Source organism: Aulostomus chinensis, chromosome 8 (genome assembly GCF_037954235.1).
Source record: "Aulostomus chinensis isolate RoL2024-O1b breed Wild chromosome 8, RoL_Achi_v1.0, whole genome shotgun sequence".
In the NCBI taxonomy this organism is placed as follows: domain Eukaryota; kingdom Metazoa; phylum Chordata; class Actinopteri; order Syngnathiformes; family Aulostomidae; genus Aulostomus; species Aulostomus chinensis.
This window is the reverse complement of record NC_141327.1, coordinates 27,951,695-27,973,701: the sequence shown is the minus strand read 5'-3', so window position 1 is coordinate 27,973,701 and position 22,007 is coordinate 27,951,695. Positions and strand designations below refer to the sequence as shown.

At 49.8% G+C, this 22,007-nt stretch overlaps 1 protein-coding gene across 2 annotated transcripts; it reads right to left on the bottom strand.

Annotated features, from left to right (window-relative positions):
* Positions 1-78: 78 nt before the first annotated feature.
* Positions 79-20,926, bottom strand: sos1 (son of sevenless homolog 1 (Drosophila)). 2 transcript variants are annotated; one of them, XM_086212171.1, is made up of 23 exons: positions 20,096-20,926; positions 16,665-16,790; positions 15,594-15,725; positions 15,338-15,502; positions 14,875-15,084; positions 14,647-14,790; positions 14,462-14,572; positions 14,111-14,209; positions 12,710-12,837; positions 9,878-10,539; positions 8,441-8,522; positions 7,557-7,673; positions 6,124-6,227; positions 4,943-5,165; positions 4,741-4,860; positions 4,371-4,533; positions 4,118-4,235; positions 3,848-4,020; positions 3,640-3,756; positions 2,864-3,137; positions 2,095-2,139; positions 1,590-1,711; positions 79-1,168 (listed from the first exon to the last, which is right to left on the bottom strand). In XM_086212171.1, exons 1-23 carry the CDS (start codon positions 20,180-20,182, stop codon positions 707-709), a joined length of 3,984 nt encoding a protein of 1,327 aa, XP_086068297.1. In that variant the 5' UTR covers positions 20,183-20,926; the 3' UTR covers positions 79-706. The 2 variants fall into 2 exon arrangements, with proteins under 2 accessions (XP_086068297.1, XP_086068298.1); XM_086212172.1 differs by lacking the exon at positions 2,095-2,139 and having other exon boundaries at positions 84-1,168.
* Between the last annotated feature and the right edge of the window lie 1,081 nt (positions 20,927-22,007).

Below are 22,007 nucleotides of genomic sequence, written 5' to 3'. Positions count from 1 at the left end.
ATGTTTCTACTACCGATTGCTAAAGTACTCGTGTTGCTGCCTGTGAAATAAAAACCTACTTTGTAGTTTTCAATGGGAATTTGAAAAAGTTTTTCATTAATTGGAAAACATCGTAAAAGCCAAGAAATCGCGTATAGATGGTTGCTTCCGCATCGCCGACGATGAGCGGGGATACACTCATCCATCGTTCCAGTGTCTGCCGGGACGGACGACGTGCAGAGTGCCGCCCGCACCAATAACCACGCACGTTCCCCGTCCAGCTCCGTGGTAGAAACACGTTTATTCCCTTGTGTTAAAGAAGGCAATCGTCATGTTTTACATTTTCATGGACAAACAGAAACGATCTGAGAACCAACATCAGTCTGAAGAAAGTACCTCTTTGGTTCTGCTCCGGTACCTGAAGGCTTCTGGCACATCAGAGTCTGCCTCAGTCTCTGTCTGAGAACTACATTACCCACAATCAACTGCGCTGCCAGGTTGGTCAAACACTGGGAGCACTTAAGAAAGACGGACGTTGTCCAACGTTCCGCTGCTCTAGGCCACAAACTGGAGAGTTCTTTAAGAAGAGCACGTGATCTTTGTTCTTCAGTCCAGATTGGATCAGAACATTCTGATTTCTTGTCCCATCTTTTGTTTTGCTGATCCAATCTGCTGTAGTGTTAGCTGGTTTAGCCCCACCTCCTCCACAGGCTGTCCAATCAGCTGCTCACAGTGCAGGGGGCATGTCCAGCAGGGGTGTGTGGCTCAGAGACTCCCTCTTGTAGGTCTTGGGGGGGAGTTTGGGGACTCCATGGCGAGGAGGGACAGGGGGACCATCCAAGGGAAGGAGAGGGAGGGGTGGAGATGGGAGGGGCATTTTCCTGGAGGCGGGGCTTGGGCTCGGGGTGATGGGGGGAGGGGATGAAGAGGCTGTGGGGACGGCGCTGACGGAGGAGTTGCCAGTGGTGGTAGAAGGGAAGAAGGCTTGAGGCAGCAGGTCGCAGCGGGGGCGGCCCTGCGGCGGGGGGAGGAGGTGCAGAGGGGAGCTGAGTGGCTCCCTAGGAGGGAGTGAGGGGGGGCTGTCAGGTGGCGACGAAGAAGACAAAGATGAGGAATACCGAGGGGGGAGGAGCTTACAGGTGGGCTGACGAGGCGGCACGGCAGGGGGGCTGTCCAAATTGGACATCATCTGAGGACAACAAACCAGAACAATCAGGTCTGAACGGTTTCACATCCAGGGACAAGACAAACAGGACCGCATGGCGTGTGGGGACCCTCGGGGGTGCAGGGGTCCTCAGACAGTGCCTATCATGGAATAATTAGAAATACGGTTTTCCTATCACAGTTGTTGAGTGTGAATTCCTGGTCATTTCTCACTCATTGACATTTTTACATGTTTTGTAAAGAAAAAGGGGGGGGGATTACAAGCTAAACCGCAGCGTCAGCGAAAAACACGTTGATGCTAACATGGACAGGAGTTGTCAGCTGAGTGCTGGATCAGGTTTCTTTATTTAAATGGTCGTGGAACCTAAACATCACTTCATCAGGAAGACGGTGGCGGACGTTCCGGGGCAGCGTGGTTCTCTGGGAGCAGAAAGGTGGATTGTTACCTTGGACGGCGACGACTCTGCCGGAGCAGACTCTGGTCGTCTCCGAGGGGGAACCGGTGGAGGAACTGGAACATCCTCAGAACCACGACTGAAACTCACCATGGATGAGACTGAAGATGACCCTGACAGCCGCAAGAGGAGAGACTGTTAGAACAGCTCACAGAACCAGACAGAACCCAGTAGAACCTGCCTCCAGCTGCTGGTTGCGGACGGAGACTTAAGCATCACAAAGCACTCGGTGAGCTAGCAGCTGAGTGTTCAAATGGAGATGTTGCTATGGAAACAACGAGCCACGATGGAGGACTTTACAGCTAAGTCACTGGTTGGACAGGAAAGCTTGAAAGACAGGTGCATAAATCGCACAGGTGAGTTTGATGGGCAGGTGCGTTAATCAGACAGGCAAGTTTGATGGACAGGTGTGTTATATTGACTGGTTTGTGTGATGGCGTGAGATGCGCGTCAGAGATCACGCTGATATATGGAGACTCAGGAGGGTCATACTAACGTGGGCCGTGAGGCAGCGAGACCATGGCAAAGATACTGTCGCAGGCTGCAGAGTGAAGAGGAGAAAACACTGTGAGGAAGAGGATGAAGAGGAAGAGAAAAGAGGTTTCCAGTCTGCACGCTTACGCTGGCTAACCATTTCCCCCTCATTTCCACTCCTGAAGCTGGGCTAGGCTGTTTCCTGCTACCAGTCCTACATCAAGCTAGGCTGTTTTCGCCTTGCCTCCAGTCATTAGCCTCAGTGACGCTAAGTTCCCCTTGTTTCCTGTCGTCCTGGTCTAAGCTCATCTAACAGGTTCTCCTTGCTCCCTGGGTTTAGCTTAAACTCGGCTAATCTGTGCTCCAAAGTGGAGAACAACAAACGTTCTGGTCAGGTGTGTTTGATGATTGTGTTGTTCACACTGTGACTTCAGGTTTCAGAGACGAACAGTTTTCAAACAGGAAGTCCAAGGATGTCAGTCCTGATACGCGCTGATGGGACAGGGAGATGAAGGTTAGTATTGGTTAGTCCAAGCAGTTAGTTTCAGTTAGCGCTGCGGAACGCAAAACACACCTGAGCGTTTACCTGTCCACACCCACACTGGGGCTCTTTGTGCAGCAGGACCAGTGTCTGTGTTAGCGTCTAAGAATGACCAGTTATTACTAATAAACTGATGACCGGCTTTGACAGATCAGAGGGTGGAGCTGTTGTCTGACGGGATTGGTCAATCAGACCAGAGGGCAGGTTACTGGGTGTCAAAGCTGTGTCAAGGTCAGTGGGTGGGGCTTACTGGAGTGGAAGGGGCTGCTGGGACCCTGCGGCGAGTCAAACACGCTTCCTACGTCCGTGGAGCTGGACGCTGCAGAAGCCGGGGGTGGAGTCAGGGGCGTGCGGGGGGAGTTGGGTGCGGAGACGGCCCCGCCCTCAGCCTCACTGTCGGGGATGCGGCTGTAGCTGATCTTCCTGGGCTCGTTCTGCAGCGGCGTTGGATGACGCATTGTACCGGGCCTGGTGGAGGTGGGGCGGATCCCCGGAGACTTCAGAGGACAGGTGTACTTCTTCACCTGCACAGGCAAGGGGGGGTGGAATTAACAAATGGGGGGCTGATACCAGACCTCTGCTCGGCGCTGCAACTCCCCAACCTTCCACCAAACTGAGTTGCATTGTGGGTAACGCAGGCGTCAGGTCAGAAAAGGAGAACTAAACTCAGAGAACATTTCAAACTACCAAAGAACAACAGTCCTTCAACTTCTATGAAGCAAAAAGAATTGCGGACAAGATTCTTGAAGTGATTCAGTCTCAGGTAAAGTTCTGTTTGTAATTTTCTTCAGGTTCAGCTTCCGTTAATGAAGCAGCATTTTAAAACATCGCTATGTCACTTAATTCTGCATGGGGAAAAAAAAAAATCAGTAAAACTGAGTCCTTTCTTGTCAGCGCAGTCAAACTTAGTTCAAAGCGTTGGCTGTTGCAGGGGCACAAAGACAGATTCTGAAAGATGTAGAAGGCGTTTATAACAGGATGGAGGGGATGTTAGACAGGTGGTTGTGTTGCCATGGTGATACTTACAAACCGAGGTAACGAGCGGGCGTTTCGGGGCTCGATCACCAGAGATTTGTTGAACAGATGATCAGCAAAGTCTTTCTCTGACATGTCCTCCATCGGGTTGAGGTTCTCAAAGAACCTCTGCTTCAAAAAACACAGAAGGCATTTCTCAGACTCATGAACCTGACAGATTGAGGCTGGAGTAAACAGGAGGGGGCATCAGTAGACTGACCCTGATGTCATTCTCCACTTTCAGACAGTACGGCTGGTTCTGGTACTGCTGGATCTCCCCGGTAATCTCAGCTACTTTCCTCCTCTTGCTGAAGTTGATCAGATCTTTCCCGTGCCGCCGTAGGATGTCCGGGTTTCCCTCCTCTGTCTTCAGGATGTTGGTCAGGTAGATTCCTGTCAGGCAGAAGCATTATTTAACCTTTGACCCCTTTGTTTTCAATGGAGCCAGTTCAACAGTGTCACCAACAGCTGAGTCTGAGTCGGATTGTACCAAAGAAGGGGACGCAGGGGGGGTTGATGGAGCGCAGTTTGGCCAAATACTTCTTGTAGTGATCTTCACTCAGCTCGTGAGCTTCCTCCAGGATTTTTCTCTGCCGACTTGGAATTTGCTGGAAACAAAGAACAACAAAATCAACTCTGATGAATTCAAACCTAACGGTCATTTCCTCTAAACCAGAAGCAGAACTTCTACTTTTGACTTTCAATGTTATGAAGAGTAGCAAATTGCAAGTGCTGGTTGAGACCTCGAAGGTGTGGTCCAGCCTGTAGACTGGTGATGAGTTCATTGCGCTGACAACCTCCAGAACTCCATTGAAGTTATTGAGTTCCTGGAAGACCTGCAGAATCTCAATGATCCGAGATACGACAGCCACTCGCTCCTCCAGGTTCTCCGTCTCCACGATGCACCTGCGAGACAAGCACACCTGAGTCACATCCTAGTGGCAGGAAGTGAGGCGTCTGTCTGTTCAGGGTTGTTAACGGTTCCACTGACTGACTGTTGGAACAGTTCTCAAGGGGAAGACGTTAGTTACGTTGTTGCAAAGACTGAGACCAGGTGTTGAGAGTGAGGTGTGTTCTTGGTGATGTCAGAGAGATGTCACAGTGAGGACTTACTTCTCGAACCAGAGGGTGAGGTTGGTGGTGTGGCGGATCATCCTCAGCAGGTTGGGTGAGTGGATCTCTTTGTCCTCTTTGGTCCAGACGCTGCCCACCAACTCTGACGGCTGCACCGCCCTGCAGGACCAAAGACCGGAGGTCATATGTTAGACAGGTCCTGCCAACACTGACCTCTGACCTCCTAGGAAGTGTGTGTTACCTGTAGAAGTCTGACTCGAGCAAGGTGAGCTGTCGGGCAATCTCAATGGGGTGGAGGGTCATGAGGTCGAACTGCTCAATGTTTCCTGGTTTGCAGATGTGCCACTCGAAGGGAGGAGGAGAGTTCTGGAAGGTGATGCTGTGGCTGGGCGCACTCACCTGAACCTGCTTCTTCCTCTGGATAATCTTTGTGATCGACTCCACCCACTTCCTCATTGCCTTTCCTGAAACGCACACAGACTTGGTTGGTCTCTCTTGGGGCTTTCACATGGGCCACCCAGCTGCTAATTCGCCCGTCTTCTTTGCAGCTCGGTCCGAGGTTTCAGACAGAGTGCGGCACATTGGGCATCAGTTTATCCCAGCAATTTTCCTCATCATTTTTCTGTATCAAACACCTCCGAGAAGGTCAACGCCGACGCTGCTGGCGGCCAGAGCGGCGAACTGCTGTTTTGAATCTTAAAGACTGTCACGGGGGGAAATATTCTTCCGATGCATCGTCATTTCAGCAAGATGAGCACCTGGAGAGCCGCTGAGATCAGGGAGCTGCTAACCATCCCTGGCCAGAGGACCGTGGATCACCACCTCACAGGACTGTGAAGGATGGCTTGTTCAATGAAAAGGTTGTGGAGGAGCTTGGTCGACGTGGCTATCGCCGGATGACAGAACATCACCACCAAGTTGAAAAACTTACGAAAAAGGCACCACCAGGTCTGTGACCACAACAGCAGCAGCGGCGGCAGAGGGAGGTTTGCCAGGCTGTCAAAGGGCTGAATCTTCTCCCAACGTGAATGTTGTACGTCACTGTTCATGCACAACTACGTGCTGCACGTCACGTCACGTTTACGCCCACACAAGTGGAATATTATGCCTCCATTTCACACAGACAAGACAGCAAATTCCTGCCTCTACCGGGCCGCAAATTTGGTGGATTCTCTGTCTAAAAAGGGCTTCTGACACCTGCGTGCCCCTGACTGGCAGGTGACGACACCTACGTACCCCTGACTGGCAGGTGACGACACCTACGTACCCCTGACTGGCAGGTGACGACACCTACGTACCCCTGACTGGCAGGTGACGACACCTACGTACCCCTGACTGGCAGGTGACGACACCTTCGTACCCCTGACTGGCAGGTGACGACACCTACGTACCCCTGACTGGCAGGTGACGACACCTACGTACCCCTGACTGAAGCAATGAACTCCTCCAGGCGTCTTAGCAGGTGAGCGTCTCTCTCGAAGTCGTAGAAGTGATGCTCCACCCAGTGACGGCACACATTCAGGACTCTGCAGAACAACAGAGGCAACGCTGTTAGACAATCACAGGTATTGTGAATCTAGTGCGGCTACTGCTGCTGAGCTGTCCAATTTTTCATTCCCCACCTCTCATCCACTAAAAAGATTCTGCTAGTTGTTGCCATGTGATTTAATCCATCCTTAATTTTTACTCATTTAATAGATTGATGTATATTGATAGAATGCAATTATGGTTCAGTTCCTGTCTTAAGGTCTTTTCACACACCAACCACACTGAAAACAGCCTCCCTGCTTGAGGTTTCCTCTGAACACCAGCCGATTTTTAAAAAAGCAGCTTCTGTCTGTGCATCATGGCATCAGTGCAGCCTCCCCATAACTCCACCACACCACCTGTTATCCCACACCACATTATTATATTCTTAAACTCTATGTATACTGGTGTTACGGACGGCGTCCTGTGATGTCACTGCGCGATCCTCTTTCTCCCTCACCTGCTCCTGCCGGCCCCCGGAGCCAGCCCTGCGCCCTGATTGGCCTCCTCCGCAGCCAATCCTGTCAGTCAGTGGCACCGGGAGAATTTAAATGGAGAGCGGGGCCAGACACCGCCGGCGACTCTGCACGGTGGCGGACGGCGTCCCTCGCGTGGCTCGCTTAGTATCCCCTAACGTAACTGAACGTGATCTGTTGATAATTACTAGTAGTTGTTTTGGTTTTGCTTGCCCTGCGTGGCACGGTCGCTACGGTGGAGTTATTTTATTTTACTGTTGTTTACTGTTTTCGTTTGGCCCTGCACGCCCGCGCTCCCTGTACCCTGTGGTGTTTGGGAATAAAAACTGCCCGCTAAGAGCACCAGGATCTCCTCGTGTTACATCTCCTTACCCCTAGCCGTGCCGAGCCATAACAATTGGCACGTATTTGTCGAAAACAAAACAAAACCCCAAAATACAATACTACAATACCAATCATTGGTTCCACATTTAAAGTTCAAGCAGAATTCTTAAAACTGGTGTTAGACTACTCAGACACCATCAGTATGAGCGCCTCCATTCATGATAGCTGGATCCTCTTCGCCGGCTCCTTTGCATGTGACTGGCTGCTACGTCTTGGTCCTACCACTGAAGTTGAAACTGCTTCCTCTCCGCCAGGTCACAAGTCATTCCGACCACATTCTGAGTCAGGAATTCTCTTTAATCAGGATGGTGCTACCTCACTATGCTATTTACTATGAACAAACAGCAAGTGACAATTGATGGACCCTAAAATGCAATGACTGACACAACAACATGGTTGCTGACATGCAGACAGCTTCAGCTGTTTTGCTGCAGTGTGTCAAAGCCTCCAGCAGGCGGCGGTGTGTACCTGAGCTGGACTGGCTGGACAAACTCTTTGCGGAAGCGTTTGAGTTCAGCGCTGAGTGGCTGCTCTCCTCCCTCCATCTGATCCACCTCGCTGGGTCTTGGCTCGGGGATTTCAAACCTGAACACAACAGAACCTGAGATCAGCAGGGACCACAGCGACTGCTGTCATGGCTTCACTGCTCAAGTCTTCACCGATTATTTTAGGAAGTAATACAATCTTTCCTTGATTTCAAAAGTGAACTTCTTTTATGATCTTCGTGATCGTCCATGTTCGAGCATCATGATTGGATCAGCTTGCGACCAACATGCGTTAACTGCAACATTCTGTGTGTTCGTCGTCGCATCAAACTGGAAATGCACCAGTTTGTTTTTAGCTCCAAGTGTGTGTGGATTACTGAGAATTCAGCGGGATAAAGAAGCCGTGGATTATACTGGCCGATGACCTTGAAAGTTTCTTAAAAGACGTTTTTGTCAGGTTTGCTGTTAGCCATCAGGCTCCAGTGGCGCCGAGCTAAATATTCATGGCTGGATCTTTTCTGCATTCTTGAGTCACAAAGAAGTCACAAATGTCTTTGGGAGTTCGAGACACCTATTTGTGTGCACTTTAAAGGCAAACTAAACTTTGGGGGTTTTTCTTTTAAAAAAGGAATTATGATCAGAATATCAAGGTCCACATGAAAACCACCAGCTGACTCACACACAGTGAACATGTGACAGGAAGTGGCTGAGGATTGCCTGTTCATGTTGTAGAATTTTCTCAGGCTCAGTGAGCATCACTCATCGCCTCCGCCTTCGTCCAGTCCGTGGCTTCATGTGTGATCAGATGAGCGTAAGTGACTAGGATGTGAAAACAGCGTGTCTGAGGCTGGTGGCGGGTGACCTCACCTCTCCATGAGCAGGTCCAGCAGCTCTTGCGGCTTACAGAAGGACCTGTAGGTGGTCAGAAACGTTCGCACGAAGTTTGGATCTGAAGGAGGAGACGACAGAGTCGGTCAGTCAGCTGTCAGGGGCGGGTCAGCAGCCTCAATCGCGTTCGCCACAATACTTCAGTTTCACATGTATTTTATTGACACAAATTTTAAAACATTCTGATTCATTTACATCATTTTAATGATTATAAAACAGTTCCCTTGTTATGTTTTTAGTAGAATTTGCTCCTGTCTTCCTGCTCATTTTCTCTTTTTCAAGAAAACATCAGTGAAATAAGAGAAAACATAAGAAAATATCCTAAAACAACACAGCTTGGTACAGATCTGAGTATCTACATAAAAAAAACCCACAACAAAACCAGAAACAACTTGAAAATTCATGCACACACACACAACGCACACACTCACGTGCTGCAGGTCATCTCTGAGGTCAAAGATCGGCAACGAGACTCAATGAAACTCGCAATTACTGTACTTGCAACACGCTTTTCTGAAACGTGCCGCTTTCCACCTCGGCACATAAATGAGTCAGCGTATCATTTATCACTGGTGACTCGACAGCCTGAATTCCAGCCAGCCGGTGATGAACAAGGTGCCGTGACATCGAGTCTCAGCGGTGTAAACTGGTCGGCTTCAGACCCGTTTCAACTTGTCTTGTTGCACATCTTTGGCGTGATGTGGTTTCAGAGTTAGAATGACGCTGACGGTTGGTCTTCAGCTGATGTTTTGTGTCATTACCACCAAGAAAAGTGGCTGGATTTTTATTGCTGGGAAAAAAAAAAAACCTGAGCGCGACATGCAATTGTGACTGATGGGGGAGCAGAATCCTGGTGACCAAGAGGCAGACAACACTATGTGACCCGACATCCCTCATTTCCTGTCCGTATGATTAAGGCAAAAACAGATAAGACCAGAACGGTCTAGCTGCTGACATCTGATAGGCCTGGGAAGATGACATCATCACTGTACAAACAGGAAGTGCAGTTTGAAATACAAGCCCCTCCCTACCTGGCAGATTAACCACTAACTTACCCCTCTGACCCTAGAACCCTATCCACGTCCACACCCAAACACCAGCATGAAGTACAATGGTGTGTGTGTGTGTGTATATATATATGTGTGTGTGTGTGTGTGTGTCTGTGTCTAGACAGGAAGCACCTTTTCTAAATGACAACACACACACATTTTTTTCTTCAATCTTTGTGTTTGTGAACACTATCAAACTGACTTGAATGTCCTCACTTTGATGACATTTCGCTCTTTCAAAAACACACACGCGGGTGCACACACACACACACACACACACACAAACTCTTCAGGAGAAGTTGGTCACCTGAAATGACATCATACCTCACCTGGTTTTAATAAATATCTGGATGACATCACACCTCACCTGCATACATGTGGTAGGTGAGCCTCTCGATCAATTTCAGGACGGTCCCGGCCTTGATGATGGGGATCCCTGACTTGGACTGGACGTTCTCCTCAAACACCACATTCTTCTCAGAGTCGGGTTCTGCGAAGCGGTACACCTCGGCACACGGCAGCCTCATCTGCTCCTCCTTCTCTTCTTGCAACATGGCAGAGTCCAGCATGCGCTCCAGGGTGCTGCGGTACTGCAGCGAGATCAAAGCCGCCATCCAGCCGTTTTTTTCCTCTGCCGACTTGGCGGCAAACACCACACTGTTTCCGTCCTTGAGGATAATCTCGAAGGCGTGGCGGTACTCGCCCTCTTTGTCATCCTTGTCGTTGATCTGGACTTTGCGCATGAAGAACTTCTCCTTCAAGCGGTACTCTGCGGTGGAGCTGGCACCGGGCAGTCGGGGTGGGCCGTGGTTGGACTTGCAGCAGATCATTAGGCCATCAAACAGGAAGATGTGGCGCTCATGTTTGGCACCCACGCGGGTCAACGTGCCCTCCATGATGAACTCGTTGCAACACTGGCCAATGTCCTTCCCCTCCCAGCCATCAATGTTTTTCTGGATCTCGTTCATCTTCTTGATGGCCAGGTGCTTCCCCTTCATCTGATGGCTGTAGAAGCGACACGCCGACTCGCTGCAGACAAGAGAAACAGAATGAGAGGACGGAGCGAGACAGACGATGTGTCTAAGGCGACCGTCGGGATTTGAGTGCCGGTCTGATTTCAGTAAAGGTGGCGGAGAGGTTAGTGCTACGACCTGATCCTGGTCTCACTCAACAGTGAAGGAACAGTTCACCAGCATGTCTGATCACCGGCGGGATTCACAAAATTTACAACCGCGTTCAGACCAAACAGGAAGCAAATGCCACTTGATGTTAACCGATAGAGTTTACCCAGAGAAGAGGAGGGGAGCAGAGTTCTCGAATACCCGTCACGATACTCCAAAACCAACTGGTGCTGTTCATTTAAGTAAAGAAATTTATTCGGCAACTTTGTTTTTTCCGTACATCTTCAGAACAGCAGATGCAGGTTCTCCATCCGTGGGAAACGCTGCTGTCAAAGAAACCACCTGCGAGTAGACGCAACAAATTACTGAATGCTCCAAAAATAGCCTGAGATGTCGTTTTGACAGGAAGCAGTACCGTAACCTTCATCATTCATGTGATAAATAATGTCCATTTCCTGTCTGTGTGGTCCAGTCTGCAAGTGGCGCTCGAGTTGGGATTGTTGGCCCTCAGCAAGCCCCACCCTCACCTGCACACCATGATCATTTAACCATGAACATGTTTACATGAGCACTCTGTGTGGCAGCTGAGTGATTCAGGGTGAACTGTTCCTTTAATTTATTGGCTTGGTCTCCTCATATTCATCATGCGACAGCAAGGCGAATTCTGATTCGACGACATATTCGACGTCTGTACAAACCAGCGTGGCTGCCACGGTGGCTGGCACTCTCCCAACAGGAAGTGAGGTCAGAGCAGGAAGACCTCGACCTCAGCTTGGACAAACAGGCTGTTAAGGAGACAGTGACACCTGACTGTGACATCATCCCTCATCACCCACAGATCAATGTAACATTTCCTGCTGCGCATGGACATCACCTAAAGTTACCTGCAGCTCGGTGACATCACCTTTGGTTACCTGCTACTCAGTGAGACAAACCAAACTGAGGTGAACCATGTTGGAGCACTGAGGCTAAAATACATTTTTCATCTCTGCTAATGCTAACTAGCTTAGCAGAGTAGCGGCACCAACCACCTCATCTTTTGACTGTCGTGGTGCTGATGCGTTCTCATTCCTGGGTGGTGAAACCACCATGAGGTCACATGTGCTTCCCTCCTTCCCCTCTCTGAGCTTTTCACATCAGCTCAGTTTGATGGTTAAAATGCTTGGGGACATCGCTGCTTCAGTGTCCTCCTCCTGCCGGAGCACCTCCTCACCCGACTGGAGTGTCGGGACATTTGAGTTGAGAACAGCAGCAGCTCCGCTAATCAGTTTACAACATAAACCCCTGAGGTATGAGGCGGTTTCACAACAGCCCCGTAACACAACACACAACCTGCTTCACATCCCAACACACAACCTCCGTCACAGAACAACAAACGGCCTCTGTCACAGTAACACACAGTCTCATCACACGCTCATACACAGCGCCTTCACACAACACAACTTCTGTCACACATACACACAAAGCCTCCATCAACACACTGCCTCCTTCGCACAACAACACACGGCCCCACCAGGACAAACCAGAGGAAGGAGTTGGAGTCACCTACGTCCTCATATCCACCTGCCAATCATCCGTCGGTTGTCGTCGTCCAGCGATCAGGTGATATTCACGTTTCACTTTGACGATAAAACTTTGAGTAGGGCAGCAAGTTTCCTCTCCCAGCAGAACAATAAGCAGCGGAGCACCACCTCCCAACTCCTGACGTTACTTCCTCCCCCCACCCTCCCACCTATGACCCCAACTCCCCCCCGCCGCTCTATTTTGGTCCAGAGGGAAACAGGGAGGATGGGAGGAGTTCGCTTCAATTCTGCCTCTTTGTTCTTGCTTTGTTCTTCTGTGACTCGTTCGCTTCTGGCTACTTCTCGTCTCCATTTTAACACGAAAACCTTTGACTTTCTGTTGGCCAATGAGAAGATACCAGGAAGTGACCAACCTGGCGCCCCATGTCCTAACTTTAGGTTACATCGACGAGGGTGAAGCTGGGGTACCTGGGGGTGGGGGGCATGTGGAGGTGGGTGGAGGTGTGTGGGGCCTGTTAGAGGTGAGGGGTGCTGGGTGGAGGTGTATCCACCTACCTGAGCCTCCTCTTGGCCAGGTTCCGTGAGCAGATCCTCTCCATGCTGCTCTGCAGGTTGAGCAGGGCTGTGATGGCCTGTTTCAGACACTCTTTATCCTCCTCATCCTCACTCTTCTCCTCCAGTTGCTATGGAGAGAGCAGGTAGGGGTCTTGTGATTAGTTATTCATAAACAAACATCAGCTGCTAAATTCATGCCATATCCAGCATTCTGTGTTGAGGATCCAAGGAGGTGAAACATAGAACCTGGTCTTAAGTTCTCTGTCCTGATTCTTCAGACCAGGATCAGAACTAGATCAGGATAAACCTCCTGCCCTGAAATAATCTGCAGAACATGACTGAAGGTATTTCAGAGATTTAACGTCGGCTGGGCCAAAGGAGCTTACAGCTGCACAGTGAAATTCTGAGTCCAGCACTGGACCCAGTATGATACTGGTCTGACTGGGGTGGAACTGGGATGTTGGGTCTAACGAGGCCTCTGAACACAGTGTCATTTACAAGTACGTTTCATTCAGAATTTTCAGATCATTTCCCCATCCATTATTATTAGTTTCTTGACAACTCATGAGTGAATTTGTCAATTTGCAAGGTGAAGGTCAAGTAATGTACAGATGTTATGGGAGTATTAAAGCACAGGTGTTGTACAGGTGTTACTGAAGTGAGGTGCAGGTGTTGTACATGTGTGAGGTGCAGGTGTTGTACAGGTGTTAATGAAGTGAGGTGCGGGTGATGGACAGGTGTTACTGAAGTGAGGGTGCGGGTGTTGTACAGGTGATACTGAAGTGAGGTGCGGGTGTTGTACAGGTGTTACTGAAGTGAGGTGCGGGTGTTGTACAGGTGTTACTGAAGTGAGGTGCGGGTGTTGTACAGGTGTGAGGTGCAGGTGTTGTACAGGTGTGAGGTGCAGGTGTTGTACAGGTGTGAGGTGCAGGTGTTGTACAGGTGTGAGGTGCGGGTGTTGTACAGGTGTTACTGAAGTGAGGTGCGGGTGTTGTACAGGTGTTACTGAAGTGAGGTGCGGGTGTTGTACAGGTGTTACTGAAGTGAGGTGCGGGTGTTGTACAGGTGTTACTGAAGTGAGGTGCGGGTGTTGTACAGGTGTTACTGAAGTGAGGTGCGGGTGTTGTACAGGTGTTACTGAAGTGAGGTGCGGGTGTTGTACAGGTGTTACTGAAGTGAGGTGCGGGTGTTGTACAGGTGTGAGGTGCAGGTGTTGTACAGGTGTGAGGTGCAGGTGTTGTACAGGTGTGAGGTGCGGGTGTTGTACAGGTGTTACTGAAGTGAGGTGTGGGTGTTGTACAGGTGTTACTGAAGTGAGGTGCGGGTGTTGTACAGGTGTTACTGAAGTGAGGTGCGGGTGTTGTACAGGTGTTGCTCAGATGCGATGCAGTCAAGGTTCACCTTGAGGATCTCGAACAGGTGCAGACAGTGGTAAACTGGGGTGAGCAGCAGTCTGGGCAGAACGTACTGGACGGCCTCCTTAAAGCCTTCACAGATGGACTACAGACAGACAGACAGAAGAGCTTCACTTCCTGTCTACAGATCCGTCACCATCATAGCCACGCCCACTTCACCATCCGTCAAGTGTGGAGATTCAGACATAGTAATTTTGTTACATTGGTTAAAGACCAAGACTTTCTGAAACTACCCACACGACAGTCTCTCTTCCTTTGCTGATCAATCAAAGGTCTGGTTTTTCTGAGCACGTTGTTCCAGTTACAGCAATGTCAGAGGACAGTAGGCGGGGCTTACCTGCAGGTGGAAGGCAGCTCCTGGCTTTGACACTTGACTTAGGAAGTATTCATGGAAACCAGATCGCAGAATGTCTTGAGCATACGTCTCATAAGGGTCAAAGGCCAACTCCTGTAGATCACATCACACATCAGACCGAATCGAGATAAATCAATCAATCAATAATCGATCAGACACACACAGACCTCAGCCAGGTCCTCAAAGCAGCTGCCCACCAGGGGGTGGGGACTGCCCTCATCCGTCATCTCCACTGTGTCCTCAATCAGACCCAGCAGCTTCACCGTCACCTCGTGGATGTCGACGATCCGGCTGAAGATGCTGTCCACATCCTGAGAGACGGAGACCTCGTCAATCAGACCGATCAGGTTGAGCCGTGTCAGAGGACAGGCAGGTCAGAGGACAGCTGTACGTACGTGTTGAGAGAAGAGCATGGGGCTGGAGTTGAAGGGCTCCCGGAACACCTTGATGAGCAGGTTGAGCTGTCTCAGGTACTGTCGGCCGTCAGACATGAAGCTCCGCACCAGCTCGTAGTAGCTCTGCTCCTCATTGGCTGATGGCTCCTCGTCCATCAAAGGGAAGCCGCTAATGTCTTCCTCGTCCTGGTGGAACATGTCCATCAGCACCTGGACATACAAGACATGCAGACGGATGAGAGAGACACACACACAGGTGAGTAATTCTACATCATTTTTCCATCGTTTCTACTTTTCAGCCTTTGTTGATTCGTTTTTGTGAGTTATTTCTAGTGAATTTCCTGGTGGTTTCTGGTTAATTTTCAGGCGAATTCCACTGTTTAAAAATATTACCTAATGAGCAACACCGTCATGGATATACTCTCACCAGCCAGGTACAGAGAGTGTGTTAGTGTGTGCGTACCTTGTCTGCACACATGGCCACCGTGATATCCTGCTGCGAGATCTCGTAGTGTCGAATGTTCCTAACGTAGTTCCCTGCAAGCTTCAGGATGTCGGCAGAGATGTACTCCAGGACAGCGACCATGTACACGGACACTTGGTGGTCGATCTTATAGCCGAGCACCTCCTGACAACACAAGGCATCATGGGAAACAGGGTGTGAGAGTGTGTGGTTGGCGGGGCGCGGTAGTGATTGTGATGATGACGATGGTGGAAACCTTGAGCAGCGGGTGGATCTTGTCGACGGGAAGAGCAAGTGGGTTCCTCCTCTTCCTCTTCTCAATGGCGGCCTGAGCATCAGCGATCGCCCACTTATCGATCGGGTGGGGAAAACTCTTCTGAACACGCTCCTAAGAAGGCGACACAAACCAAACTCATCTGTCCTGATTGGTCAGGAGCAGCAGCCACCATCCTGTCGACTGAAGTAGCCGTATCGCTGCCTCGTACCGTCACTAAATGACATCACACCAAGGTCTGTGACATCATCACGTGACAGTCTTTCACAGCCGTCCCCAGCAACTGTGTCTGGACGACGGCTGCTTCCAAACCTCGCCGTCACTTCATTGTAATGAAATTGAACAAAATGATGTGGAAATAACAACATGACGGCAAACTTTGAAAATGCTGGATTTCTGAATAAAGCTTTGATCGAAAGTTTTGTTGTGTACACCAGTAGTTCAGTTCATGGGCTCCATTACTGATTTAATCAGGTTTCTCTGAATCTCAGCGAGTGAACTCCCTCCGCCCTCATCTGCTGATATCACCGGCTAGAAAACCTTGGTGTTAAAGGTTCCGGGTCCTCTGCTGCCACGGAACATGTTTAGAGCTCATGTTTATCCAAGGTTCAGGTCAGTTTTCTTGATAATTTTGGTAAAATCTTGTAAGTTGTTTGTATTAAATATCTTTCATATTAAAGTATTTCTGCAGAGTACAAGTGTTGATTTCTTTCATAATAAACTTCTTTTGAATCAAGATACCAAATTCTGTCTTCGGAAACATGCGCGATTTGTTTTTCCACTAAAATTGTGGAAGATGTTCTGGAACAAGTGATTTTCTTTTCATAAGTTGATTATTTAAGTTGGTTTTTGGGGTAAAAATCATTTATAAATAAAGTTATGCCAGGTCATCCACCAGCAGGAATTATTTTGATTTTAAATGTAGCATTCCCACAAATAAAGTCTGAGAAGAAAAACAAGCAGAGTTCTGAAGTATCTGCAAAAAAAAAACAACAAAACCTTCACAATTAGAGTCTTGGACATGAACGGGTTAAGAGTGTGTGTGTGCTCTACCTCCACATCCTGCACACTGCGGGGCTGAGCCTGACACAACATGCTGAGCAGAAGCAGGATCAGCTCCTCGATGTACTGCAGTGCCTCCTGCTGGGAGCCCAGGTTAGGATGCACCTGGTTGAGTACCTAACACACACACACACACACACACACTTTAGTGAAACAGCATCAATAGTTTGTTCTCCTCAGAACTAAAAGTGCGGATATAAGATCACATCCAGGACGTCACAGCCACATCGTCGCCATGGTAACGTACGAAACAACCACTCTGGGCTTCCACATTGCTCACTACAAACAACACAACTACATAGTAACCTTGACAACATCAGTCTATTCACCAACCAATGGAATGACCCACAGAGCCGGCCTACCTGGCTGCGCACACCTGGGCCAACTCAATCAATTAGTGACCACGTCACTCACTTTCAACAACCCAGGCAAAGGTGAGCCCCCACTTTGTCATGACAAAGCTTGTGAGCCATGAGAAAAGTGGAGCTACGCAGTTAAAGTTGATGGGACTTATTTAGAATAAACAAGAATAAATAACAACAACCCAAAACGTACTACAAAGATGAGGTGTGGCCAGCAAAGCTCGTCAGAGGGTCTGTTGATGGATGAAGGTTCTGATCGTGAGCGTGAGGTGTTGGATGGACGTAAAACAACAAAGAAGCAGGCCGAAGCCAACCAAGCAGGAATGTGGTGCCGTCAAGATAGAGCGGCAAAAAAACCAGAGCAGGGAGAGCTGACAGCCAGGTCTTAAACAGGCCACCCACTGGGAGACTGGCCAGGTGCTCCCAGTTAACCTAACTGGACTCCGCCCAACAGCCAGGTGCCTGAAAACAGACAAACAACAGCAAACGAAACACACAAAGCAGGCCAGTCAGCCCAGAGAGCTCTCCCTGACGAGGTGTCACTGGCGGCCGGTTGCCAGGGAGACGCAGGACCTTAGACTGAAGACTGATCAGAGGCTCAACTGACTGCATGGGAAAGTTCCCAGCATGCACTGCCAGGCCCTGCCAGGCTGAGGCAAAGCTCTCTGCTGCCACCAGGTGGGGGACAGCAGCTGCTACAGAGACTGAGACTGCTGAGACCTCAGTCCCAGCTCACCGCTTCTCTCTCAAGTTTCAAAAATCAAATTCACGTCAGGATGCTTCACCTCCAGATGCGTCTCGGTTCCAACGTTTCATTGTTTGGCTAAAAGTCAAATTGTTCTTCTCCTCACCGAGGACCCCAGGAAGACCCCTCAGGACCCCTGGGGGACAGTGAACCCCAGTTAGAGAACCCTGGCTCCTCTGCATCTCCATCATGCCATGACTTGTGTTAATGTCCAGGTCCCTTTATTACATGACCTGGTTACCGACTGTCACGCTCTCCTTTGATGGTGGGTGGAGAAAACCACCTCCAGCAGCCGTACTCAACCTCAAACACTCAGAGTGGCGACATTAAAAACTCACATTCAGGGAGGGAAAAACACACACGCACACCTGCCTGTCATACACGTGTGTGTGCCTGCTACATGCAGGCGAGTTATGTTTGAACACACACACCTGTATGAGTGTGTTTGACCAAAAACAAACCAACTTGGCTCACTTCTCTCCAACGGTCAACAAACACGGGTATCAAACACACGACACCGTGGCACGTCGTATGTGATTGGACAGAAACGTCGGCTGAAATTCTACCTGGTGACAAAAGAGCTGAAAACATCATGGATTCATGAACCACGTCTGAGACGCAGAGTTTGGCGGGTTAGCGAGGTCCCTTCACAAAGGCAAGATGGCGGGACGATGGGGGCGGCGTTTCTAGATACGAGAGTTGTGTGTCTGCATCCCGCTGCTGTCGCACCGCAATCCTGCTGAATAACACGAACACGGAACTTCACAAGCTCCTTCCTGATCGAGGCGGATATGGCGACAATGGCGGTCCGAGCTAGACGGGAATTCCGTAAAGCAACAGCACGCCAACGTTGCATCATTTGGTTTATAAGCTGGTCACAGATGATGTGTCCAGATGTGTTTTAGTCAACAAACCAGAAACATTGCATTTACAGACTGCAAGGAGTAAAAATGTTCCTGTCCAATGACCCACATGGACCAATCGATCAATAAAAAGTGGAAGGATGATCAATTGGTCGGCGCAGCTCGACTCTGAATGGATGCCACGGCGTGAGGACGGTGGGAGAGGACTTTGTGTGCCGCTCATCTTTCTCCAAAGTGAACGTACGTTTGAATCCTCCACGATTCTGATGCGCCGCCACCAACGGCGATGATTCATTTCCTCACAACCTCGACCTTTTGATGACCTCCGCCTATGAAGAAGCTTCCCTACTTCACAGCCTTGTGAATTCACCCTTCCCTTCTCGTTATTTGCTGACCGGACAGAAACGTCATCAGACGGAAACAAATCGAGACGCAGCACGAGTGAATCTTGGAATTTTTTTTGAAAAAACAGGTGACGCATCTCTTGCGAGCCATTCAGGACTCCTTCACGGGAGGGAGTCGTCTCTTCACTCGCTCACGCCGTATCCCGTCAGTCACTGGTTTGTCGAGAGCACGGCTTCATCGACCGCGGCGGTGTGTTTTGGTCGATATCGAGACCACAAACAACTAATGTTGAAACAAACATTTGGCCTGGTGGCATCAGAGAACTTTGATGTTGTGAAACAGGTGTGACACAATCTTCGTGCCGTTGTCATCCTCGCTGACAGAGAATTGTGCAACTGAAAATGAAGTTCAAGGCACCACCGTGGGTCCCGCCAGCCTGAGAAACATCATGAAATCGTGGTGGATGTGAACAGCCGGTTAATCGTGCCGTCCAAACTCGTTGACCAGCACACGACCGACGCCGACTTCTGCAGAAACCAAACATCGTTTCCAGGTAACAACTTTCACCTTAAAACAACCTGTTTTTTGTTGACAGAGTTTAAACTTCCTGATAACTCAGAGGACAACGTCCACAAGGACGACGATGATGCTGGTCACTAACAAGAGCTAAGTCTCTGGTGACCACCAACACGTCACCACGGAACCTGAGCGCTTTCTGCCTCACTATATCTGCAAATGAAGATGGACGAGTCTCACTGAGGCAGAAGGCTCAGCTCAGACCTGCAGCTCGGGTCTGAGGTCCAGCACCAGTCCTCTTCGACTGGAACAAAGGCTGAGTGAAGGGGACCGCATATTTGTCCAGAGACAAGCCTGCAGCACTGAGGGGACACCAGATCCTGGGACTCGACCAGAGAACCTGACACAGGCTCACCTAAACCAAGACCAGAGAACCTGAAACGGGATCCTGGACTAGTACCAGAGAACCTGCAACACCGACACAGATGCACGCCAGCTCGTTTGTAGCGGTGCTTCCGTGGTTGACCCTGCATGCCTGCAGCCGCGCAATCAGCGTTTTGTTCCGGCCGGAGTGTGACCGTGGGTCTTTACCTTTTCCAGGGACGGTACCAGCAGGCCTCTCCATTTCGGTGCGTTCTCCTCGTTGAAGAAGTCGTACTGCAGCTGGGCCGCCTGCATGGCTGCTGCTGCTGGCGAGGCGGGACCGACACGGACGGTTTACCGGTTTACATGAACCCTGCGAGCGGCTGTCCGGGTCCAGCGGGGCGGGTGAAGCGAAACGCCTCAGAACATCCAGCGGGGGTAGGCCGTTGCTCCAGAACAGCTGCTGTCACTGCGACCATCCTCGGCCGCTACACGGAGAGCTAGCCACGGCCAGATGTTCCTCGGCTAACAGCTAGCCCCGCAGCTAACAGCTAACGGATGGGTGTGTTGGTGTTTACCGGGATGCTAGCATGGTGACCGTTAACCGTTCCATACTAACAGCACCGGGACACTCGCTGAGCTGGCTGCTTTGCCGTGTTAGCTTGTTAGCATGTAGCTTGCCTAGCTAACATTAGCAGCAGTTAACAGTCGGCGGACGGATCCATCGGTACAGGCTTGGTTTGGTGAGCTGACAGTTCGCCAGCGGCTGGTTACAGTTCGTCTCGGTGGGTGTGAATAAGCGGGTTCAGCCCGCTCCGCCGCCAGCAGTCGAACCGAATAGAGCGGAGGGGCGGCACGTTAACCTGCAGCTCCGTTAACTGCTCTCTCCCGCTGCCGGCGTCCTCCGTAGCCTCAAGCACTGCAGCCGCGACTCTGGCTGCCTGACAGGCCCACAGTCACCGTCCAAACGTCCGGTCCGGCTGAACGTCCGACGGCTGTCGGTTGTTGTGACTCCGGTGTGCGGTACCGTAGCCTGTGGAGCGGCTGCGCATGCGCAGTGGGCAGGTCCTGACGTACATGGGCGGGGCTCTTGAGTGGGAGTGCGTGCCTCATGCAGACGGCGCGTGGCAGACTGACGTCTGCTGCTGTCCGGCGGTCAACCAGGGAATTACAGTTAAATATGAATTTAAATTCTCACGATTTTTATTAATACGAGGAAAATCTGCCATGCCAGGCCGCCCTCTGACCCGCTGTTGTTTTACTCGAGCAACTTAGTCTCATTATTAACCTCATGTTTCGCTTATTTATCAATTTGAGCAGATTAAGAACATTATCTTCTCTTTTCGTGGTTTAAATGCTAGCGTTGATGCTGCTAGCAGCTTTGAATGTTCCTGTCGGGAAAGAACTAAAGGAAGAATTTTAGCATTTTCTGAAGCTTGCAATTTTTGCAAGCAATTTTTAAAAAAAAGGAAAATCAAACACTGGGACCGTATAACAAATGGCTATCAAAGTGTATTCAAATTAAAAATGGAAATAAATATATTTTAAAATTAATTGTATTATTGCACCAAATTAAAATATATAATTTGCATAGGTTCAGTTGAAATGAACAATAATTTAAGGTATAAAACAGTATAAAAACACACCGAGCAAAAGCACACGAGGTCTGTAAAGGAGTTTCTTGTCAGTTGACTTTCTGATGAACGTAAAATGACAGCTGAGCCTCTACAGCTGTTAGAGGCAGAAGTGGAATGCAACTAAACGACTCAACTACCTGAGAACACTTGGAGGAGCTACTTGCTCTTGACTTACCACCTGATTTGATTTCACTCTTCCGCTTTATGCATTTTAAAGGTAAATATTGTATTTGCTGGGGTGGAGGCTGATTCCTCGGTCACACCTGCGTTGGTTTCCCGGTTTGTGCATCACCTTTGAGGGTTTTGTGAGATGCTGAAGCGAGCTCATGTGCTTTTGTTTGACCCCCCCCCCCCCTTATTCTCCTTGTTTAGTCACATTAGTGGCTGTGAGAAGTTGCAGTTGTTGAGTTTGCAGGGGATGGTGTCCCACCAGCCGTCTTCTTCTGGAGCAAAATTTGTCCTTAAAGAGGGAAAACTGCAGCAGATGAGACTTAAAAACAGAC

Coding starts and splice junctions, on each gene's coding strand:
- sos1 (XM_086212171.1), bottom strand. CDS start 20,182: ATGCAGGCGGCCCAGCTGCAGTACGACTTCTTCAACGAGGAGAACGCA. Junction 15,726..16,664: donor GCAGTGTGCAGGATGTGGAG/GTAGAGCACACA, acceptor TCGCCTTCTTAG/GAGCGTGTTCAGAAGAGTTT. Junction 6,228..7,556: donor GTCCAGCCAGTCCAGCTCAG/GTACACACCGCC, acceptor GTTGTTCTGCAG/AGTCCTGAATGTGTGCCGTC.